We start from the raw sequence: 17,057 nt of genomic DNA, 5'->3' as shown, positions 1-17,057 counted from the left end.
CCAGGTGGCGGCAGCGTGTGGAGGGCAATGCAGAGAACAGCCAGGAGGTGCGCCCACGCGGGACAGCAACACCGCTAGGACCACGCGCTGGGAACGCCGACACCACTGAGCACACAGGTGTCACTGCAGCAGTCCCCGAGGGACCAGGGCACAGGCGTGGGCCCATCACACGGCACAGGGGTCACCAGATTCACACCGGGCAGCCTAACTCCATGGCCCCCACACTCAACCCCGACAACATACGAGCTTGACCAAAAAGAACAATTATCTATATGGGTCAAATTTACTTATTTTGGCTATAAAATAAATAAATAAAAATAAAATGAAAGAACACTTAAATAGTTTCCACACAATTAAACTGAACCATAATGATCAGTGAGGTAAAGACCTCACCATGCTGAATGCACGATGGTCTTTAAGTAAAAATTATCATGTTTAAGGTGCCCCTTCGATGGTCTGATGTGCGTGTACATGGTGACGGCCACAGTCGAGGTAATACACACATCTTCTCTTCACACAGTAACCATTTTCTGGGTGATGAGAACACGGGAAATCTGCTCTCTCAGCAGATTTCCAGATTCCATGTGGTCTTATTCACTGTGACCACCAGGCACGCTTTAGAGCCCTAGACTTAGTCACCTACAGAGCTGCCACTCTGTGCCCTGGGCCACCATCTCCCCACTCCCCCCACCTCCCCACCACCGGTGACCACCGCTCTGCTCTCTGCCTCTATGAACTCAACTCTTAGATTCCATATATGAGATCATGGAGTTTATTTTCTTTCCACGTCTGACTTATCTCACGTAGCGTAACGCCCTCGAGGTCTATGGCAGGATTCCCTTCTTTTTAAAGCTGAATGATGTCCCGCGGTACACATACCCCACGTCTCCCTTCCCCACTCATCCGCTGGAGGGCGCTTAGGCTGGCTCCTGTGACTAATGCTGCAGCGAACATGGCAGTACACGCGTCTCCTCCAGATCCTGACTGCACTTCCTTTGGATGAACACGCAGAAGCGGGACTGCTGGATCACATGCTAGTTCTACTGTGGGCTTTTTGAGGACCCTCCATGCTGTTCTCCACAGCGGCTGCACCAACGTACATTCCCGCCAACAGTGCACGAGGGTTCCCTTCTCTCCACATCCTCCACTTGTTATCTCTTGTCTTTTTGATGACAGCCATTCTGCAGGTGTGAAGCGACAGCTCACTCTGGTTTTGATTTGCATTTCCCTGATGATTAGTAATACTGAGCATCATTTTCACATGTCTGTTGACCATCTGTATGTCTTCTTTTTAGGTCCTCTGCCCGTTTTTTAGTTGGGTTTCTTTTTTTCTTCTATTGAGTTGTATATTAACCCCTCATCGGATAAATGGTTTGCAAATATTTTCTCCCAATCCATAGGCTACCTTTTCATTTTGGTGATGCTTTCCTTTGCTCTGCAGAAACTTTTAGTTGGAGGTAGTCCCACTAGTTTACTTTTGCTTTTGTTGCCTTTGCTTTTGGTGTTACATCCAAAAAATCACTGCCAAGGCCATGTCGAGGAGCTTTCTTCCCCTGTTTTCTTCTAGGTTTTTTTTTTTTTGGCCGCACTACGCGGCATGTGGGATTTTAGTTCCCCTACCAGGGATCAAACCCATGCCCCCTGCAGTGGAAGCGTGGAGTCCTAACCACTGGATCACCAGGGAAGCCCCTCCTAGGAGTTTTAGTTTCAAGTCTTATATTTAAATTTTTAATCCACTCTGAGTTGAATTTTGTGTGTGCTGTAAGATAAGGGTCCAAGTTCATTCTTTTGCCTGTGAACATCCAGTTTTCCCAACACCATTTACTGAAGAGATCATCCTTTCACCATGGTGTATTCTTGGTGCCCTTGTCAAAAATTAGTTGACATATATGTGTGGGTTTATTTTTGGGTTCTCTATTCTGTTCCAGTAATCCATGTCTGTTTCTGTGCCAGCACCATACTGTTATGATTACTATAGCTTTGTGATATAATTTTAAATCAGGAAGCGTGATGCCTGAAACTCTGTTCTTTCTCAAGATCACTTTGGTGATTTGGGGTCTTTTGTGGAACTACAAAAAGAAGAATACAAATTAAAAGAAAAATAATTATACAAATTTTAGAATCGTTTTTTCTATTTCTGTGAAAAATGCCATTGGAATTTTTATAGGGCTTACACTGCGACTGTAAATGTCTTTGGGCAGTGTGGACATTTTAACACTAACAACCTTCCACCCATGAACATGGGATATCCTTCCGCTCATTTGTCTTCTTCAACTTCTTTTATCAATGTTTTACAGTTTTCAGTGTTAAGATCTTTAGCCTTCTTGGTTAAATTTATTCCTAAGTATTTTATTCTTTTTGATGCTATAAATGGAATGGCTTGGGAACAATCATTGGTATAAAGAAATAAGAATGATTTTTGTTGTGCTGACTTTGTATCCCGCAACTTCACTGAATTTATTTGTTCTGCTTTTCTTTTGTGAAGTCTTTAATGTTTTCTACATGAATGATCACATCATCTACAAACAGAGGTAACTTTACTCCTTCCTTTCCAATCTGGATGCCTTTTGTTTCTTTTTCTCACCTGCTTGCTCTTGCTAGTACAGTTGATCCCTGAACGACGGGGGGTCGGGGGGCTGGGGAGCCGACTCTCCTTGCAGCTGAAGATCTGCATATAATTTATAGTCAGCCCTCCAAATCTGCAGTTCTGTGTCCATGGATTCAACCAACTTCCAATTGTGTAGTACTATAGTATTTTACTATTTAAAAAATCCACGTATAAATGAACCCATGTAGTTCAAACCCACGTGTTCAAGGGTCAGCTGTACTTCCAGTGGAAGAGAAGCTGCAGACTGGACACCCTGGTCTCATACTGGGTCTCAGAGGAAAAGCATTCGGTCTCCCCCACTGATCGTGAGGTGAGCCAAGGGCTTCTCACAGATGGCCTTCATTGTGTTGAGGAAATTTTCTTTCACCCCTATTTTGCTGAGTTTTTTTCTTATCATGAATGGATGCTGAACTCTGTCAGATGCTCTATCTCCATCACTTGGGATGACTGTGTGGTCTTTCTCTCTCCATGAGTTAATGTAGAGTATTAATGTGTGTGTGTTGAACCAACCTTGCACTCCAGGGGACACTCCCTCTTGGTGGTGGTGTGTTGCTGAATTTGGTACGCCAGTCTTCTGTTGGGGATTTTTACATCTATGTGCATCAGAGAGTAGCCTGTAGTTTTGTTTTCTTGCAGTGCCTTTGGCTTTGGTATCTGGGCAGTGCTGGCCTTATGAAATTAGTTTTAAAGTATTCCCTCTACTTCTATTTTTTTGGAAAAGTTTAAGAAGGATAAGTATTAATGCTTTGAATGTTTGATAGAATTCAGCCATGAGGCCATCTGGTCCTGGACTTTCCTTTATTAAGAGGTTGATTACTGTTCCATCTCATTTGTTATTGGTCTCTTAGGTTTTGTTTCTTCTTGATACAGTCTTGGTAGGTTGTATGTCTCTAGGAATTTACCCATTTCTCCTAGGCTCTCCAACGTGCTTGTATATAGCCGTTCTTTGACTCTTTATTTCTGAGGCATCCGTTGTAATGCCTCCTCTTTCATTTCTGATTTTTAATCTCCTCTCTTTCTTAGTCTAGCTAAGAGTTTATTGGTTTTGTATATTTTCAAAACCCAACTCCGTTTTGTTCATTGTTTTCCTGTTGCTTTTCTGCTCTCTTATTTCTTTCTGCTATGATCTTTATTATTTCCTTCCTTCTGCTTTCTCTGGATTCAGTGTGTTCTTCCTCCTAGTTCCTCTGGCTGTAAAGTTAGCTGCTTTATTTGAGATTTTGAGATCTTTTTTCCTTTTTAGTGTAGGCATTTATGAGTGATGGTCTCATGGCGAGGCTACAAAGGACAAGGGCAGCCTCAGCCAGGAAGTGGGCTCCACTGCCAGGCCCACACTGTGCGGCTCTGGCTGCCCTTCAGTGCCACCTGGTGGCGGAGTTCCCACAGGTCCAACAGGACACCTCGGTCTCATAGCGGGCTAGTGCAGACAGGACAGCCAGGTAACTGGAACCTCTCTCACCAGTGTTCTGGGGAGCCTGGGCCAGGGAACACTGGGGCCACAGAAACTCCACCTCCAGCCCCGCCTCACTCTCTCTTTTTCTCTCCCACTCGGCCTCTCTCAGAACAGAACGCAGCTGCCCAGGAGAGGCAGAGCTGGGACAAGTGGCAATGCTGCCATCTGCAATCACTGTCATGAGGGGTCCTGGAGTGACAGAGTCACGCTGCGTCCCTGAAGGGCAGCTGGAGTCCCTGGGGGTGAGGAGAGCCTGGTGGGGGAGGGGGTTCGCGTCCTGCGAAGGGCAGGAAGGGGCCCCGGTGTTGTGCCCGACAGCTGTAAGGGGAAGCAGCGTTGAGAAGCTACTCTCATTCTGTGATGTCAAAACTACATTTTGGGGCTTCCCTGGTGGCGCAGTGGTTTAGAGTCCACCTGCCAATGCAGGGGACACGGGTTCGTGCCCCGGTCTGGGAGGATCCCACATGCCACAGAGCGGCTGGGCCCATGGGCCATGGCCGCTGAGCCTGTGCGTCCGCAGCCTGTGCTCCGCAACGGGAGAGGCCACAACAGTGAGAGGCCCGCGTACCGCAAAAAAAAAAAAAAAAAAAAAAAAACCTACATTTTGCTCCATCTGTGAACAAACGGAACTAACTCACCATCTCCTTCCGAGTGTCGCTGAGTTCCGACACCACCTCACTCATCTTCACGCTATACTGCTGCTGTAGCTCAGCAAGGCGACTCTGCAAAGACTTATTTTCCATAGTCAGGGAGCTAATTTCTTCACTCACATGTTGTTGAACTGTCCTGAGTGGCTGTAAACTCTTGGACAGATGACAAAATGTGTCTTGCCTGAGCTAGAAGTAAGAATCAAACATTATTACAACATTTATGTTGAAAGGATGAGTGTAAACAAAACATGTTCCATGCATTTTGAGTAACACGGGCTACATGGCTCAAAAACACTGGCCGGCATGGAGACTGGAAAAGGGACACGTATGCCATTGAAATGACCTCATCAGGCCTCTTTATCCCCCGCCGTGGATGAGGACCAACAGGCAAAGAGCAACAGTCTTAGAGACCTAGAGAAGGGGCCTCAGGGAAAGGCCACCATTAGGAGGTCTGCCTTAACGCGCTCTCACACAGCACCGACTGCTGTTCCAGGCCTGGCCCTGCTCCACGACTGGGAAAGCAGACAGTCCTGCTGCTAGCCCTGACAGGGTGTAGGTTTATGTGGTCAGGATCCAGGGGCGCCAGCTTCTCAGGGCGCCCTGATTCCAGAAGGAGAAGCTGAGGGGCCAAGACACTGAGTGGAAGGCTCGGGAGCCTATGGTGCAGCTAAGCTAGGAGATCCAGGCAGATCGGGGTCTGCTGGAAGGAGAGAGCTGGCAGGTCCCTGCTCCCCCTGGGGCACGTGAGGCTGCAATCAGGCTGTGGGGAAAGAGAACGTGGCCCTGGGGACACAGCATGTCCCCGTCTCACACCCCAACTCTGGATGTGGGGTCCCCTGTGTGCCCCTGTACCCAGGCACCAGGCAGAAGAAAACCCCAGTCCCCTCTGGGGAGGGGCCACATCTTCCTGGGCCTCAAGTCATTGCCACCAAAAGGTCAGCAAATCCAGGGCCCTGCATTCAGTCAAATGCTCAGAGGATTCGGAGAAGACAGCAGCAGCATTTCAGTCTCTCCAAATCCCCACATTAAAACAGAGCAAGGAGAAGCAACACCCAGGAAGAGCGATGCCAACACCACTGGCTGATGACATACCTCCAGGAAGCCTGGAGCGCCAGCAGGCGGGAAACGACAGCCGCAGGCCGCGTGGAGTCCTCCATGTCTGCCGCCTCCCGAGAACCCAGACGCTGTGAACGGGACCATCAGACGCTCCCCGCAGCACAGTGAGGCAGTGACGCCGGTGAGGCGGCCCAGTGAGACACGGGGACCAGCGCCCCGCAGTGGGGCGCAAGCATCTGCCCGCAGAGCCCTAGGCCAGCTCGCCGAGGAACACCTCGCTGCCGTGCAGGGGGCTGCAGCCACTACAGTGCCTGCCCACCAGGTCGAGGAGCGCCACCTCCAGGGTGGCCTTCTTCCCGGGCGGCACGGCCAAGTGCAACTTGGGACACACCTGCACGGAAACAAACCACGAGCGTGGCTTCTTCCCTGCCTGAAACCAGTGGGTACGATGCAGCACTAGGCGTGCGCGCCACGCTGATGCCCATCCCACCGCCTACAAGCACGATGGCGGTTCACACACCACAAGCCTGCAAGCGTGGCTCATGGGATCCACCTCCCCGCCCCGCACGTGTGTCCACATGTGTGGGGCGGGGGACAACATCTCACACCGGGAGGAACGGCGAAACTGTCACCCTAGTGTAACAGTCAGGAGACCGGTCGGTGCCCAGGGACGGCTGTCCTGGGCCCTCCTGAACCAGCCCCAGCGATTCTGGGAGGGAGGAGAATAGTCTCGGCCTGAACGGTCACTGGAGCTCCGGAGGCCCTAAGTGCAGCGCAGCCCACGCGGTACTAGAGGGAGGGCTGGCCGGGACGGCGCAGGCACAAGGCTGCCGAGGCTCCACCCCGGGCCCAACCACGCCAGGACTGCAGAGTCACTGGCATTCACGGCAACGCTCTCTTCTTTCCGTTTAGAAATTGTTTTACCAATTTTAAGGGATTACTGCAGAAAGCGGGGTGGCTCCTGCCCACTTTCTGAGCGCCTAGGGAACAATTCCTGGGTCCGGGGATTTGGGGAGTAAATGCCAGCAGTGCCAGAGCTGGCGATGAGCCCCGCCGCCCTTCACAGCCCGGCGCTCCCCACTGTTACACAGATAAAGGGCTTTCCTCCTCGAGGCCGTCTGGAACAGCCAGCGAGACCCTGCAGGGAGGGTGGGAGCGACCTGGGCCACTTGAGCCGGGACAGCCCTTCACTCCTGGCATCACTGAGCACCCACGGGAGCCCCAGGAGCACCGGGAAACACATGCCCGCAGAGGGGACACTGCTCTGCCCGAGGTCACACCAAGGGCGGGGTGGCCGTCTCCGGGGACCAGTTGGCGTGGGAACACTGAGGCCGGCTGCTGGTCCCAAAGAGCCGAGGCAGAGAGCACCTGTGGGCATCAGCACACATACCTCCGCCGGGAGCTGCACCTGGACGCTCAGCCGCAGGCGTGGGTGATGGAGCCGCGGTCCCCAGCGTGGTCAGGCTTCTGCCTTCCACCCGGCAGAAGGGTCGTGCCCTCTCCAAGAGGACAATCTCACCACAGGGTCAGAGTGCTCAGAGGAGGGGGCCCCGCAGGCAGCGCCCCTCCTGCAAAGTCCCAACCCCACAGCAAGGGCCAGCCCGTCAGGTGAGGCTCCGCCCGGGGTGACACCCATCTGGGGACAGGCAAGGCCCAAGCACATTCCCAACTCAAGCAAGTCCTCGTTTTCCTTCCTTCACTCAATCCAGTGAGAGACTAAAGAGGCGAACAGACAGCGGCCAGACGAGCTGTGAAAGCAGAGCTCGGCCCCGCGGCCTGCGGCTGGAAGCCACCCACCACCTACAACGGGCCCAGCGTCCCTGATTCTATGTCTCCAGCTCAGGACCAACCACAGGGGGCCAGGCGCTCCCCTCACCAACCTCGTGGGACGCCCCCTTCCAGCCCCAGCCCCCGGCCTCCCCGGGCCGCAGCCCCTGTCAGGGCACCTGCGCCCCTTCTCCGCTGGGACGCTCTCCCCCCGCGCCCGCCTGGGAGTGACGTCGCAGGGCCAAGTCCCCTGCCCCGTGAGCCCGGAGGGCAAGCCACCCACTGTCTGCTGGGTGGTCTTCACTCGTGCCCCAAACTTTGAGAATGTCTCCATCTCCAGCTGGGCCAGTGACAAGGGCGACGAAGCACCGTCCACAACCGCTCTGGGTGACTCTGGGCGAGAACCTGCACTCCCAAACGAGGACGTGTCTTCGGAGAGCCAAAGGACGCACGCCCAGGACCCCCGCTCCCGAGGGCGCCGTGGGTGGCTCCAGCCGGCGGGACGAGGAGGCCGCGTAAGCCAGCGCCCCCGGGAGGACACTTCCACCTTGAGGCCCTTTGCACCACGGGGAGAGGCGAGCAGCCTGGGAGCGCGCTTCTAAGAGAACGGGGCGGTGACAGCGCCGCGGAGCAGTTCACCTAAGAGCTGCGCTCACCTCGGGGTCGTGTTAGCGCTGAGGAAGGAAGACGCGGCCTGACAGAGGACGGCGGCCCCATGGCCTCCACACCTGGCTCAGCTCACGCACGCTGTGCGGCCTCTGCTGCTCGGGCCCCCAGGCCGCCGAGCGGGAACAGGGCCCCAGCTCCGGCCCTCCTCCAAGCAGCTCAGACACTCCTGGTCTGCAGGGGCCCGGAGCATCCTGCCACGCACCCTTCGCTTCCTGTGCTTTTCCGAGCAGGCAAAAGGGATTTAACCCCTTTTGCGTCAATAAACTTGTCTTCTGAGAAGGAGGGGCTGAGCCAGGGTGGGGTCTGTGGGGTCTGCAACAGAGAAGGGGGCAGAGCCCTCACCACCAGGCGCCCTGGGCTCAGGGGCCGGCACTGCAAGTTAAACAGCTGTGTGCACATGCATGCGTGTGTGTGCGTGTGAGCGTGTGTGCAGGCATGTGTGTGCCTGTGTACGGATGCACGCGCACACGCAAATACGGAAAATCCACCAAAGAGTAACAGAACTGAAGTAGTAACTTTAACAAATGAATCGACTGATTACCGTATGTCCTCTCACCAGAACTATACATGACAAAGATGAGTCAAGTGGGTAACAACTTAAGATCTGGAAGTTACAGTGGATGTAACAACTTGTTCCTACTGGAGACACTGTCGACGCGTCGGATCTAAGACCCTCCCTCCCCAGCCGCTGAGCCACTTCCCGGGTACCTCGGGGCCCAGCACCCCACAGCCCAGGGCCCTCCTCCCAGGGCAGGCTCTCCTCTTGAGGCCCCTCAGCCTGCCCGCCCTGGACCCTCCTGCACGTGGACTCTGCAGGCACCCAGGCTCAAATCTGCCCCACAAGGCTGCCCTCTGGCCAGGCCTCCCCTCAGGGCTCCGTGAACAGGGCCATACCCAGGGCGTCCCCAGCAAGTGCTCGTGACCTGAGCGGACGGACACCACTGTCATCTGGCGGCCCAAGCCAGAGACCACCCGGACAGCCCTCCCCCGCAGTTCCCTGTCCATCAGCATACGTCACCAAGTCCACCCAACCAGCACCAGCTGGCCACCTCTGCCCCTTGCTGGGACTGGTCTGCCGTATCCACTCAGACGGACCCACTGCCCGCCCCCCACAACTCAAATGCCCACCGGCCACTCCATGCCGTCCCCTGCCCCCAGCCCGGGGACCTGGCCTCCCCCCACCATGCGGCACTGCGCTCCCTCACCTTGACCTGCAACCTGTGCTCTTCTGTCCCCCACCTCCAGCCCAGGGCCTCCACACGAGCCCACACCCACACAGCACAGCTGAGCCTGGCCACCAGGGGCCAGCAGAGCAAGCCACACTGGGACTGGGGGCCGGCCCACAGAAGCACAGTCTGAATGCTTCAAAACCCTCCAGGACGTAGACGATGGGAGGACGCAGAAACACTTCCAGCTCACAGGCGCCTGAGACACGACGCTAAGATACGCCACGTGCGCCGGACAGGATCCGGGACCCGAACATGCATCCACACATCCCCACGCACACATACATGTGCAGATGCGTGTGTAGGGACACACGTATGAGGTCTCAGGACGTGGAGTAAATGCGGCTGGTGCCTCGATGCCACGGCCTGCTCTGCAGCGGCCACGGGGCACTGGGCAGCCACCATCACGACCCACCAAAGTCCCCACGAGCTCACCTGCACGAGCCTCAGGCAGGGGCTAGGTTTGCTCACACTGGGACGTTTCTGACGCCTTTTCCATATTCGTGCAAACAACACTCAATTAACTTATTTAATTTCCCTTATCTTTCATTTTTTAAACTGTAACAGTAGCCACTGTCATAACTGGGCCCATGTATGTATCCGGAAGAAACTGTGTGTGAGTGAGAGTGTGTACTCACAGACCAGGAACCTAAACCACAGGTGTTCTACAAGTGTCAACTTCCATTCATAGAGAAGATTCTTTCCTAAGACACCTTAGGGAGTCGCGCGCACACACAATGAAGAGGAACGAGGGCAAGCAGTGGGGCCGGGGCCGCCTGGACGAGGGGCAAAGCGCCGCGGGGGTGGGGGGGGCTCGCCACGCACCAGCCCTGCATCCTCGGCTCCGCCCAGCCCCGCTGGAGCTGCCCCTCCGCTTCTCGGGGCGCTTCCTCAGGGAGTCCCCACGCTGCTGCTGTGCTGACTCAGGACTCAATAGGTGCCGCGACTCTGCTGCATTAAAAAACATTTTAAAAGCTCTATTTCAGGCTCCCAACAGTGTACCGTATCTGTCAAGTATACTCCTTCCGTGGGGTGAACGGGAAAAGAAGGCCGAGTGGATAACACACACCAGCCCACCCTGCTGGGAACCTGCAGCGGTCACCGCCCACAGCGCCCCAGGGGCGGGTGACCCAGCCGCACTCAGGAGAACCTGTTCGCCGAGGAATCAAGACAGACACGACGGTCAACAGAACCCAGAGACTCCGGCCCACTGAACTAACAAGGGCGCCAAGGTTATTCAATGAAGAGAAAGACAGTCTTCTCAACAAACGGCACTGGCACAGCTGGACATACGTGGGGGGACAGGCGGGCAGCCTGACCCACTATCTCACGCCACACCCCGAAATTCACTCAAAAGAGCGGCTCTCAGACCTAAGCACTGACCCCCAGCACGTGGACCAGCCCGTGGGAGGAACCCTCCACAAGCAGGGGCAGCACACCGAAATGCACGACCACGAAGGGAAACACGAAGAACGGAATTTCCCTGAAATAACACTGCTCTAGGGAGCACTGCTTAGAAAACAGGCAAGCCACAGGGTGGGCAGAAACTTGCAGTTCTATACCTGAGAAAGGGCTTGTGTTCAAACACCATGAAGAAGTCTTATGCCTCAACACCAAGAAAAGAAAAGGGGAGGGGAACAGACAGGAAGAGAAACGCCACGGAAGACGTGAGCCCATGGAGAGGCTGTGGTGACTTGTTTTCAGGAGATGCTAATTAAAACCAACAAGAGATACCACCATACACCCAGGACGGGAGCCAGCGTTAGAGAGACTGACAGTCCCAGGAGCTGGCGGGGACGCCAAGGCAGAGGTGGTCCTGCAGCAGGGAAGCCCCAGCCCGCCGCGTCTTCATGGAAAGCTCTTAGGAACCCACAACTCAGAAGCAGCAGCAATGGAGCTGAAGCTCACACACACGTCCTGGCGGAAGAGCCCCAGCAAAGGGCATGAAGTTCACGTGCACGTTCTCACCAACGTGCAGCTGGAGCCGGGAGTCCCCTCGTGGCCGGCAGGGACTCACTCCCTCCAGCACAGGACGCTTCCTCCCTGTCTGCTTAGACATCTCACTTCTTCCCTATCCCTGTAACTGATCTGAGGAGGGACCTGTATAAACAGCCCTGCAACATGACTACATCCACCTCAAATACACTGACTTCTCCTTTTGTAATTCCATGATCCAAATTACTGATATTTACAAGTGCACAAGATTTCATGAAGATTCTGCATTTAAAGGTAAGTTCTCTAAGAAGGCATCAACCTCCCAGAAAGGCTGCAAGCGCTGGCCCTCTCCCTGGAGCAGCAGCCTACCTTGGAGCGCTGGAAGCTGGCCTCTTGCTCCTGCTGGCTGGAACTCGTGCTCCCAGGAGGGCTGCTCAAGCCCCACCCACACTCGGCAATGAGGTTCAGGGCCGCCTCATCATCCGCGTCCATGACAAGCACTTCTTGGCCGAGGGGGCAGCTCACTTGGCTCCGGAGTGCTGCAGTCTGCAAAGAAAAGCAAACCCAGTGCTGTGCTGCAGCTCACAGAGCCCTCCAGCCGCACAGACCCCGCGAGGGAGACGCCTATACCGCGAGCACAAGGTCTCCGAGGGGGAGCTGGTGTCTCTACCACAGTGAAGCTGGAGCGGCTCAGCCAGGACAGCGGGTCACCACCCCAGGATTCATTCAAGGACAGACGTCCCAAGAAGCTCCCCTGTGCTGGGCTCCCCTAGCACGTCCACAGTGCCATACGTGCGACCAAGAAAGTTCAAGGAGGACTCCCCTGGGGATCAGTGGCGAAGACTCCCTGCTCCCAATGCAGGGGCGAGGGTTCGATCCCTGGTCAGGGAACTAGATTCCCCCATGCCATGTAGCGCGGCCAAAAAACAAAAAACAAACCAACAAAAAAGCAAGTTCAAGGATGTGGTGTTCCGACTTTCTATTTTCACATTAAGTGAAAACATTTCCCTACCAACTGAAATGTGAGGTTTTAGAATAGGACGTCCCTCCATACAGAGGTACACACCTCATTTCCAACAAAGGCAGCTTAAGAAATCACTCTTCAAAATAGAACTCAATCACATACTATGAATATTGAGTTTATGATACCTTATCATACTTTGAGAGATCAGTGAATGATATTCCTTATTTTCTCATACTGAAAGTGTTCCAGATCCCTGCAGAAAGAAGGAGACTTGGTTCTCCTTCGGGGTCTGACCACAGAAACCTGACAGCGGACACATGCAGCCTCTCTGGGTATCCACTGTCACCTCTGGATAATAGGACATTGCACCAGATCACCTAAACTCTGTGGTAGCTTAGTCTTCGGATAATCAAGGACAGGTAAACTGCGAAGCACTGCTGAAAGAAATTAAAGATGAGATAAATAAATGGAAACACACCCCACGTTCACTGATCGGAAGACTTAACACTGTTAAAATGTCAATACTGCCCAAAGCAATCTACAGAATCAGTGCAATGCTATCAAAATCCCAATGACGTCTTTTGCAGAAACAGAAAAACCCATCCTAAAACGCGCCTGGAATCTCAAGGGACTCCAAATAGCCAAAACAACATTGAAAAAGAGAAGCATCAGAGCTAGACTCAGATATGGCAGAAATGCCGGATGAAATCAGACTCCGATTTAAAACAACTATGAGTAACAATGCTAAAAGATCGAATGGAAAAAAGAGACAACATGAAAGAACGGATGGGAATGTAAACAGAGAGATGGAAATTCTAAGAAAGAAGCAAACAGAAGCGTTAGAGTCAAAAGCACTGTAACAGAAAAGAACAGCTCTGATGAGCTCTAGACTGGGCATGGCTGAGGAAAGGATCTCAATAGAAACCTCCAGAACTGAAAAGCGAAGATTAAAGAAGACTGAAAAAAAACCAGAACAGAATACCCAAGAATCGTGGGACAACTACAAAAGGTGTAACACACACATCTGAGAATACCAGGGGGAGGAGAGGGGAACCAAAAAATATTTGAAGGTGACTTAAAATTTCCTTAAATTAATGTCAGACACCAAATCACAGAACCAGGAAGCTCAGAGAACAGTGGCAGAGTAAATGCCAAAAAAATTACAGCGAGGAATATATTCTACTGGAGAAAACCTAAGACAAAGAAAAAAATCTTGAAATAGGCCAGAGGGAAAAACCATGCAAGCAAAAATAGTGAAAGACTCAGTATGGAGACAAAAAAACTACCAACCTAGACTTCTGTATCCTGCAAAATTATCCTTCAAAAGTGAAGGAGAGGGCTTCCCTGGTGGCGCAGTGCTTGAGAGTCCGCCTGCCGATGCAGGGGACGCGGGTTCGTGCCCCGGTCCGGGAAGATCCCACATGCCGCGGAGCAGCTGGGACCGTGAGCCATGGCCACTGAGCCTGCACGTCCGGAGCCTGTGCTCCGCAACGGGAGAGGCCACAACACTGAGAGGCCTGCGTACCGCAAAAAAAAAAAAAAAAAAAAAAGTGAAGGAGAAATAAAGACTTTCTCAGATAAATAAAAACTGAGGGAATTTGTTGCCAGTAGACCTGCCTGGTAAGAAACATTAAAAGAAGTTCTTTAGAGAGAAAGAGAATGACACAGGTCAGAAACTCAAATCAGAGAAGGAATAAGTGAAGGCAGAATAAAAACTTCTATTTTTCTTACAATCTAACAGGCAACAGTTTGTTTGAGATAATAGCAACAATGTACTCAATACGTTATGCTCAGGTATTACACGCAGGGTTATAGTTTGGGTATAAATGAAATGAATGACAGCAATGATACAAGGGACAGGAGGGAGGAATTAGGAATATTTTGTTATTATAAGGTACTTTCACGACCTGTGAAGTGGTATAGTGTCTGAAAGTGGTCTTGGAGTACTTGTCAATGTACATAGGCAGACCCTGGAGATATTGAGGGTTCGGCTCTAGACCACCACAATAAAGCAAATATTGCAATAAAACAAGTCACACCATTTTCTTGGTTTCCCAGTGCATCTAAAAGTTATGTTTCCACTGTACTGTAGTCTATTAAGTGAGCAATAGCATTATGTTAACAAACGATGTACATACCTTAATTTAAAAATATTTTATTGCTAAAAAATGCTCACCATCATCTGAGCCTGCAGCAAGTCATACCAGCAACATCAGAGATCACTGATCACAGATCACCACAATATAAAAAGATGAAAAAGCGTGAAATATTGCAGGAATTACCAAAATGCGACACAGAGACATGAAGTGAGCGAATACCACTGGAAGAACAGCACCAAGAGATTTGCCTGACACGGGGCTGCCACAACCCGCAGCCTGTAAAAACAGGATATCCGCAAAGCACAATAAAGCAAAGCACAAAAAGCGAGGTCTGCCTCTCCTGTGCACTGCAGAGCAGCCACTAAAAGTGAAAGCACAACTGACATGCCAAGGAAAGAAATGGAATCATAAAGTGATCATTTAAAATCACAAAAGGAAGGAAGCGATCAGAAGAAGGGCAACAAGTAGAAACAGCAAACATGCAGCTATTAATCCAACTGTATCAATACCACTTTAAACATCCATGGTCTAAATGTACCAAGTGAAAGGCAGAGATTGTCAGCGTGGATCAAAATAAAAGGCCCAACTACATGTTACCTAAAGAAACCCACTTTAAATATAAAGACACATAGATTAAAAGTAAATGGATAGAGAAAAACAGACCATGCTGACACCAATCAAAAGAAAGCAGAAGTAGCTACACTACTTTCAGACAGAGCTGACCTCGGAGCAGGGAGAGTGATCTGGGATAAAGAGGGGCATGACGTGAGGACAACTGGCCGGTTCTCCAAGAAGACATAACAGCCCCTGACGTGTCTGCGCCTAATAAGACAGCATCAGACTATGTGGTGCAAAAACTGACAGAACTCAAGGAGAAATGGATGGATCCACTTCAACACCTCTCCTTCAGAAAGGGGTAGGTCCAGCAGTCAGAAACTCACTAAGGACACAGCTGAACTCAGCAGCACGCATCACCTGGATGCAGTGACATCCACCTCATCCAAACAACAGGATACACATTCCCCCCAAGCTCACACGGAACATTCACCAAGACAGAGTCGTTCTGGGCCCTAAAACACACTTTTACATACTTAAAAGAAAACAAATCCTATGATATTTGTTCTCAGGACACAGCGGAATTAAACTAGTAATAAAATAAATAACAGACAGATAACTGGGAAATCTCAAAGAACTTGGAGATTAAACAACGTGTTTCCAAATAACACAAGTCAAAGAAATCTCAGGAGTACTTTGAACTACAATATTCCAAAATAAAAATATTTTGAACTAAATTAAAAAGAAAATACATCTTATCAAAATTTGTGGGATGCAGTGAAAGCAACGCGTAGAAGGAAATCTGTAACACTGAATGTATATATTAGAACGAAGTAAGCTCCGAAATCAATAATCTAAGCTTCTAGCTTAGGAAACTAAGAAAATAACAAATTAAATCCAAAGCAGGAGGAAGACAAGAAATAATAAAAATTAGGGCAAAAATCAATGAAACTGAAAACGGGAAAAAATAAAAATCAACCAATCCAAAAGCTAGTTCTTTAAAAAGATCAACAAAATGGAAAAACCTCTATGCCACCAGGTTACCTAAGGAAAAAATGACGCAAATTACTAATATCAGAATTAAAAGAAGGAGCACAGCAGGAACTGTTCCATGGACAACAAGAAGATAACAGAGGAACACTATGACACTCTATGCCCACAAATGTGATAACCTAGATGAAATGGAATGGTTCCTGGAAAGACACAATCTACCAAAACCGACACCAGGAAAAATGGATAATCTGAACAGACTGGTATTTATTACAGACTTGAATCAATAATTGATAGCCTCCTAAAACACCAGGTCCAGATGGGTTCATTGGTGAATTTAAGGAAGAAATTATACCAATTCTCTACAATCTTTTCCATAAGACAGAAGCAGAAACAGAGGGAATACACCCTAACTCATTCTATGAGGACAGCATTATCTTAATACCAGAACCAGCAAAGACAATACAAGGAAACTATAGACCAGTTATCTCCCATGAACACGAATGCAAAAATCCCCAACAAAGTATCAGCAAATTGAGTCCACACCACAGCCAAGTGGGATTTACTCCAGGTATGCATAGCTGGTTCAATACTTGAAAAAAATCAATGTAATCCATCACATCAACGGGCTCAAGAAGAAAAGTCATTATGACCATATCAATAGATGCAGAAAAAGCATTTGACAAAATCCAATACCCATTCATGATAAAAGTGGTCAGTAAACTAGGAATCAAAGGGAACCTCCTCGACCTGATAAAGAACACCTATGAAAGCCCACAGCTAACAGCACACCTGGTGGTGAGAAACCAGCTGCTATCCTGCTGAGATCAGGAACAAGGCAAGGATGTCCCCTCTACCCACGGCCTTTTAACATTGTACCGGAAGTCCAAGCTAACACAATAAGACAAGAAAAGGAAATAAAAGGTATACAGATTGGGAAGGAAGATATAAAACTATCTTTGTTCACAGATGACATACCAACCATCTATGTAGAAAATCTCAAAGAATCGACCAAAAAACAAACAAAAACTCCAGGAACTAATAAGTGACTATAGCAAGATTGTAAAATTCAAGATGTACGGGTC

At 50.6% G+C, this 17,057-nt stretch overlaps 1 protein-coding gene across 1 annotated transcript in view; it reads right to left on the bottom strand.

The window, feature by feature from the left end:
• The window catches only part of CEP72 (centrosomal protein 72), a 32,230-nt gene that overhangs the window by 4,824 nt on the left and 10,349 nt on the right, over positions 1-17,057 (bottom strand). The window contains 6 exon segments of the mRNA XM_079917324.1: positions 4,700-4,831; positions 4,833-4,897; positions 6,032-6,158; positions 11,734-11,861; positions 11,864-11,884; positions 15,151-15,170. Coding sequence (XP_079773450.1) covers positions 4,700-4,831; positions 4,833-4,897; positions 6,032-6,158; positions 11,734-11,861; positions 11,864-11,884; positions 15,151-15,170 — 493 coding nt within the window.

This window comes from Stenella coeruleoalba, assembly GCF_951394435.1.
Source record: "Stenella coeruleoalba genome assembly, chromosome: 3".
In the NCBI taxonomy this organism is placed as follows: domain Eukaryota; kingdom Metazoa; phylum Chordata; class Mammalia; order Artiodactyla; family Delphinidae; genus Stenella; species Stenella coeruleoalba.
This window is presented reverse-complemented; position numbering and strand designations above follow the sequence as displayed.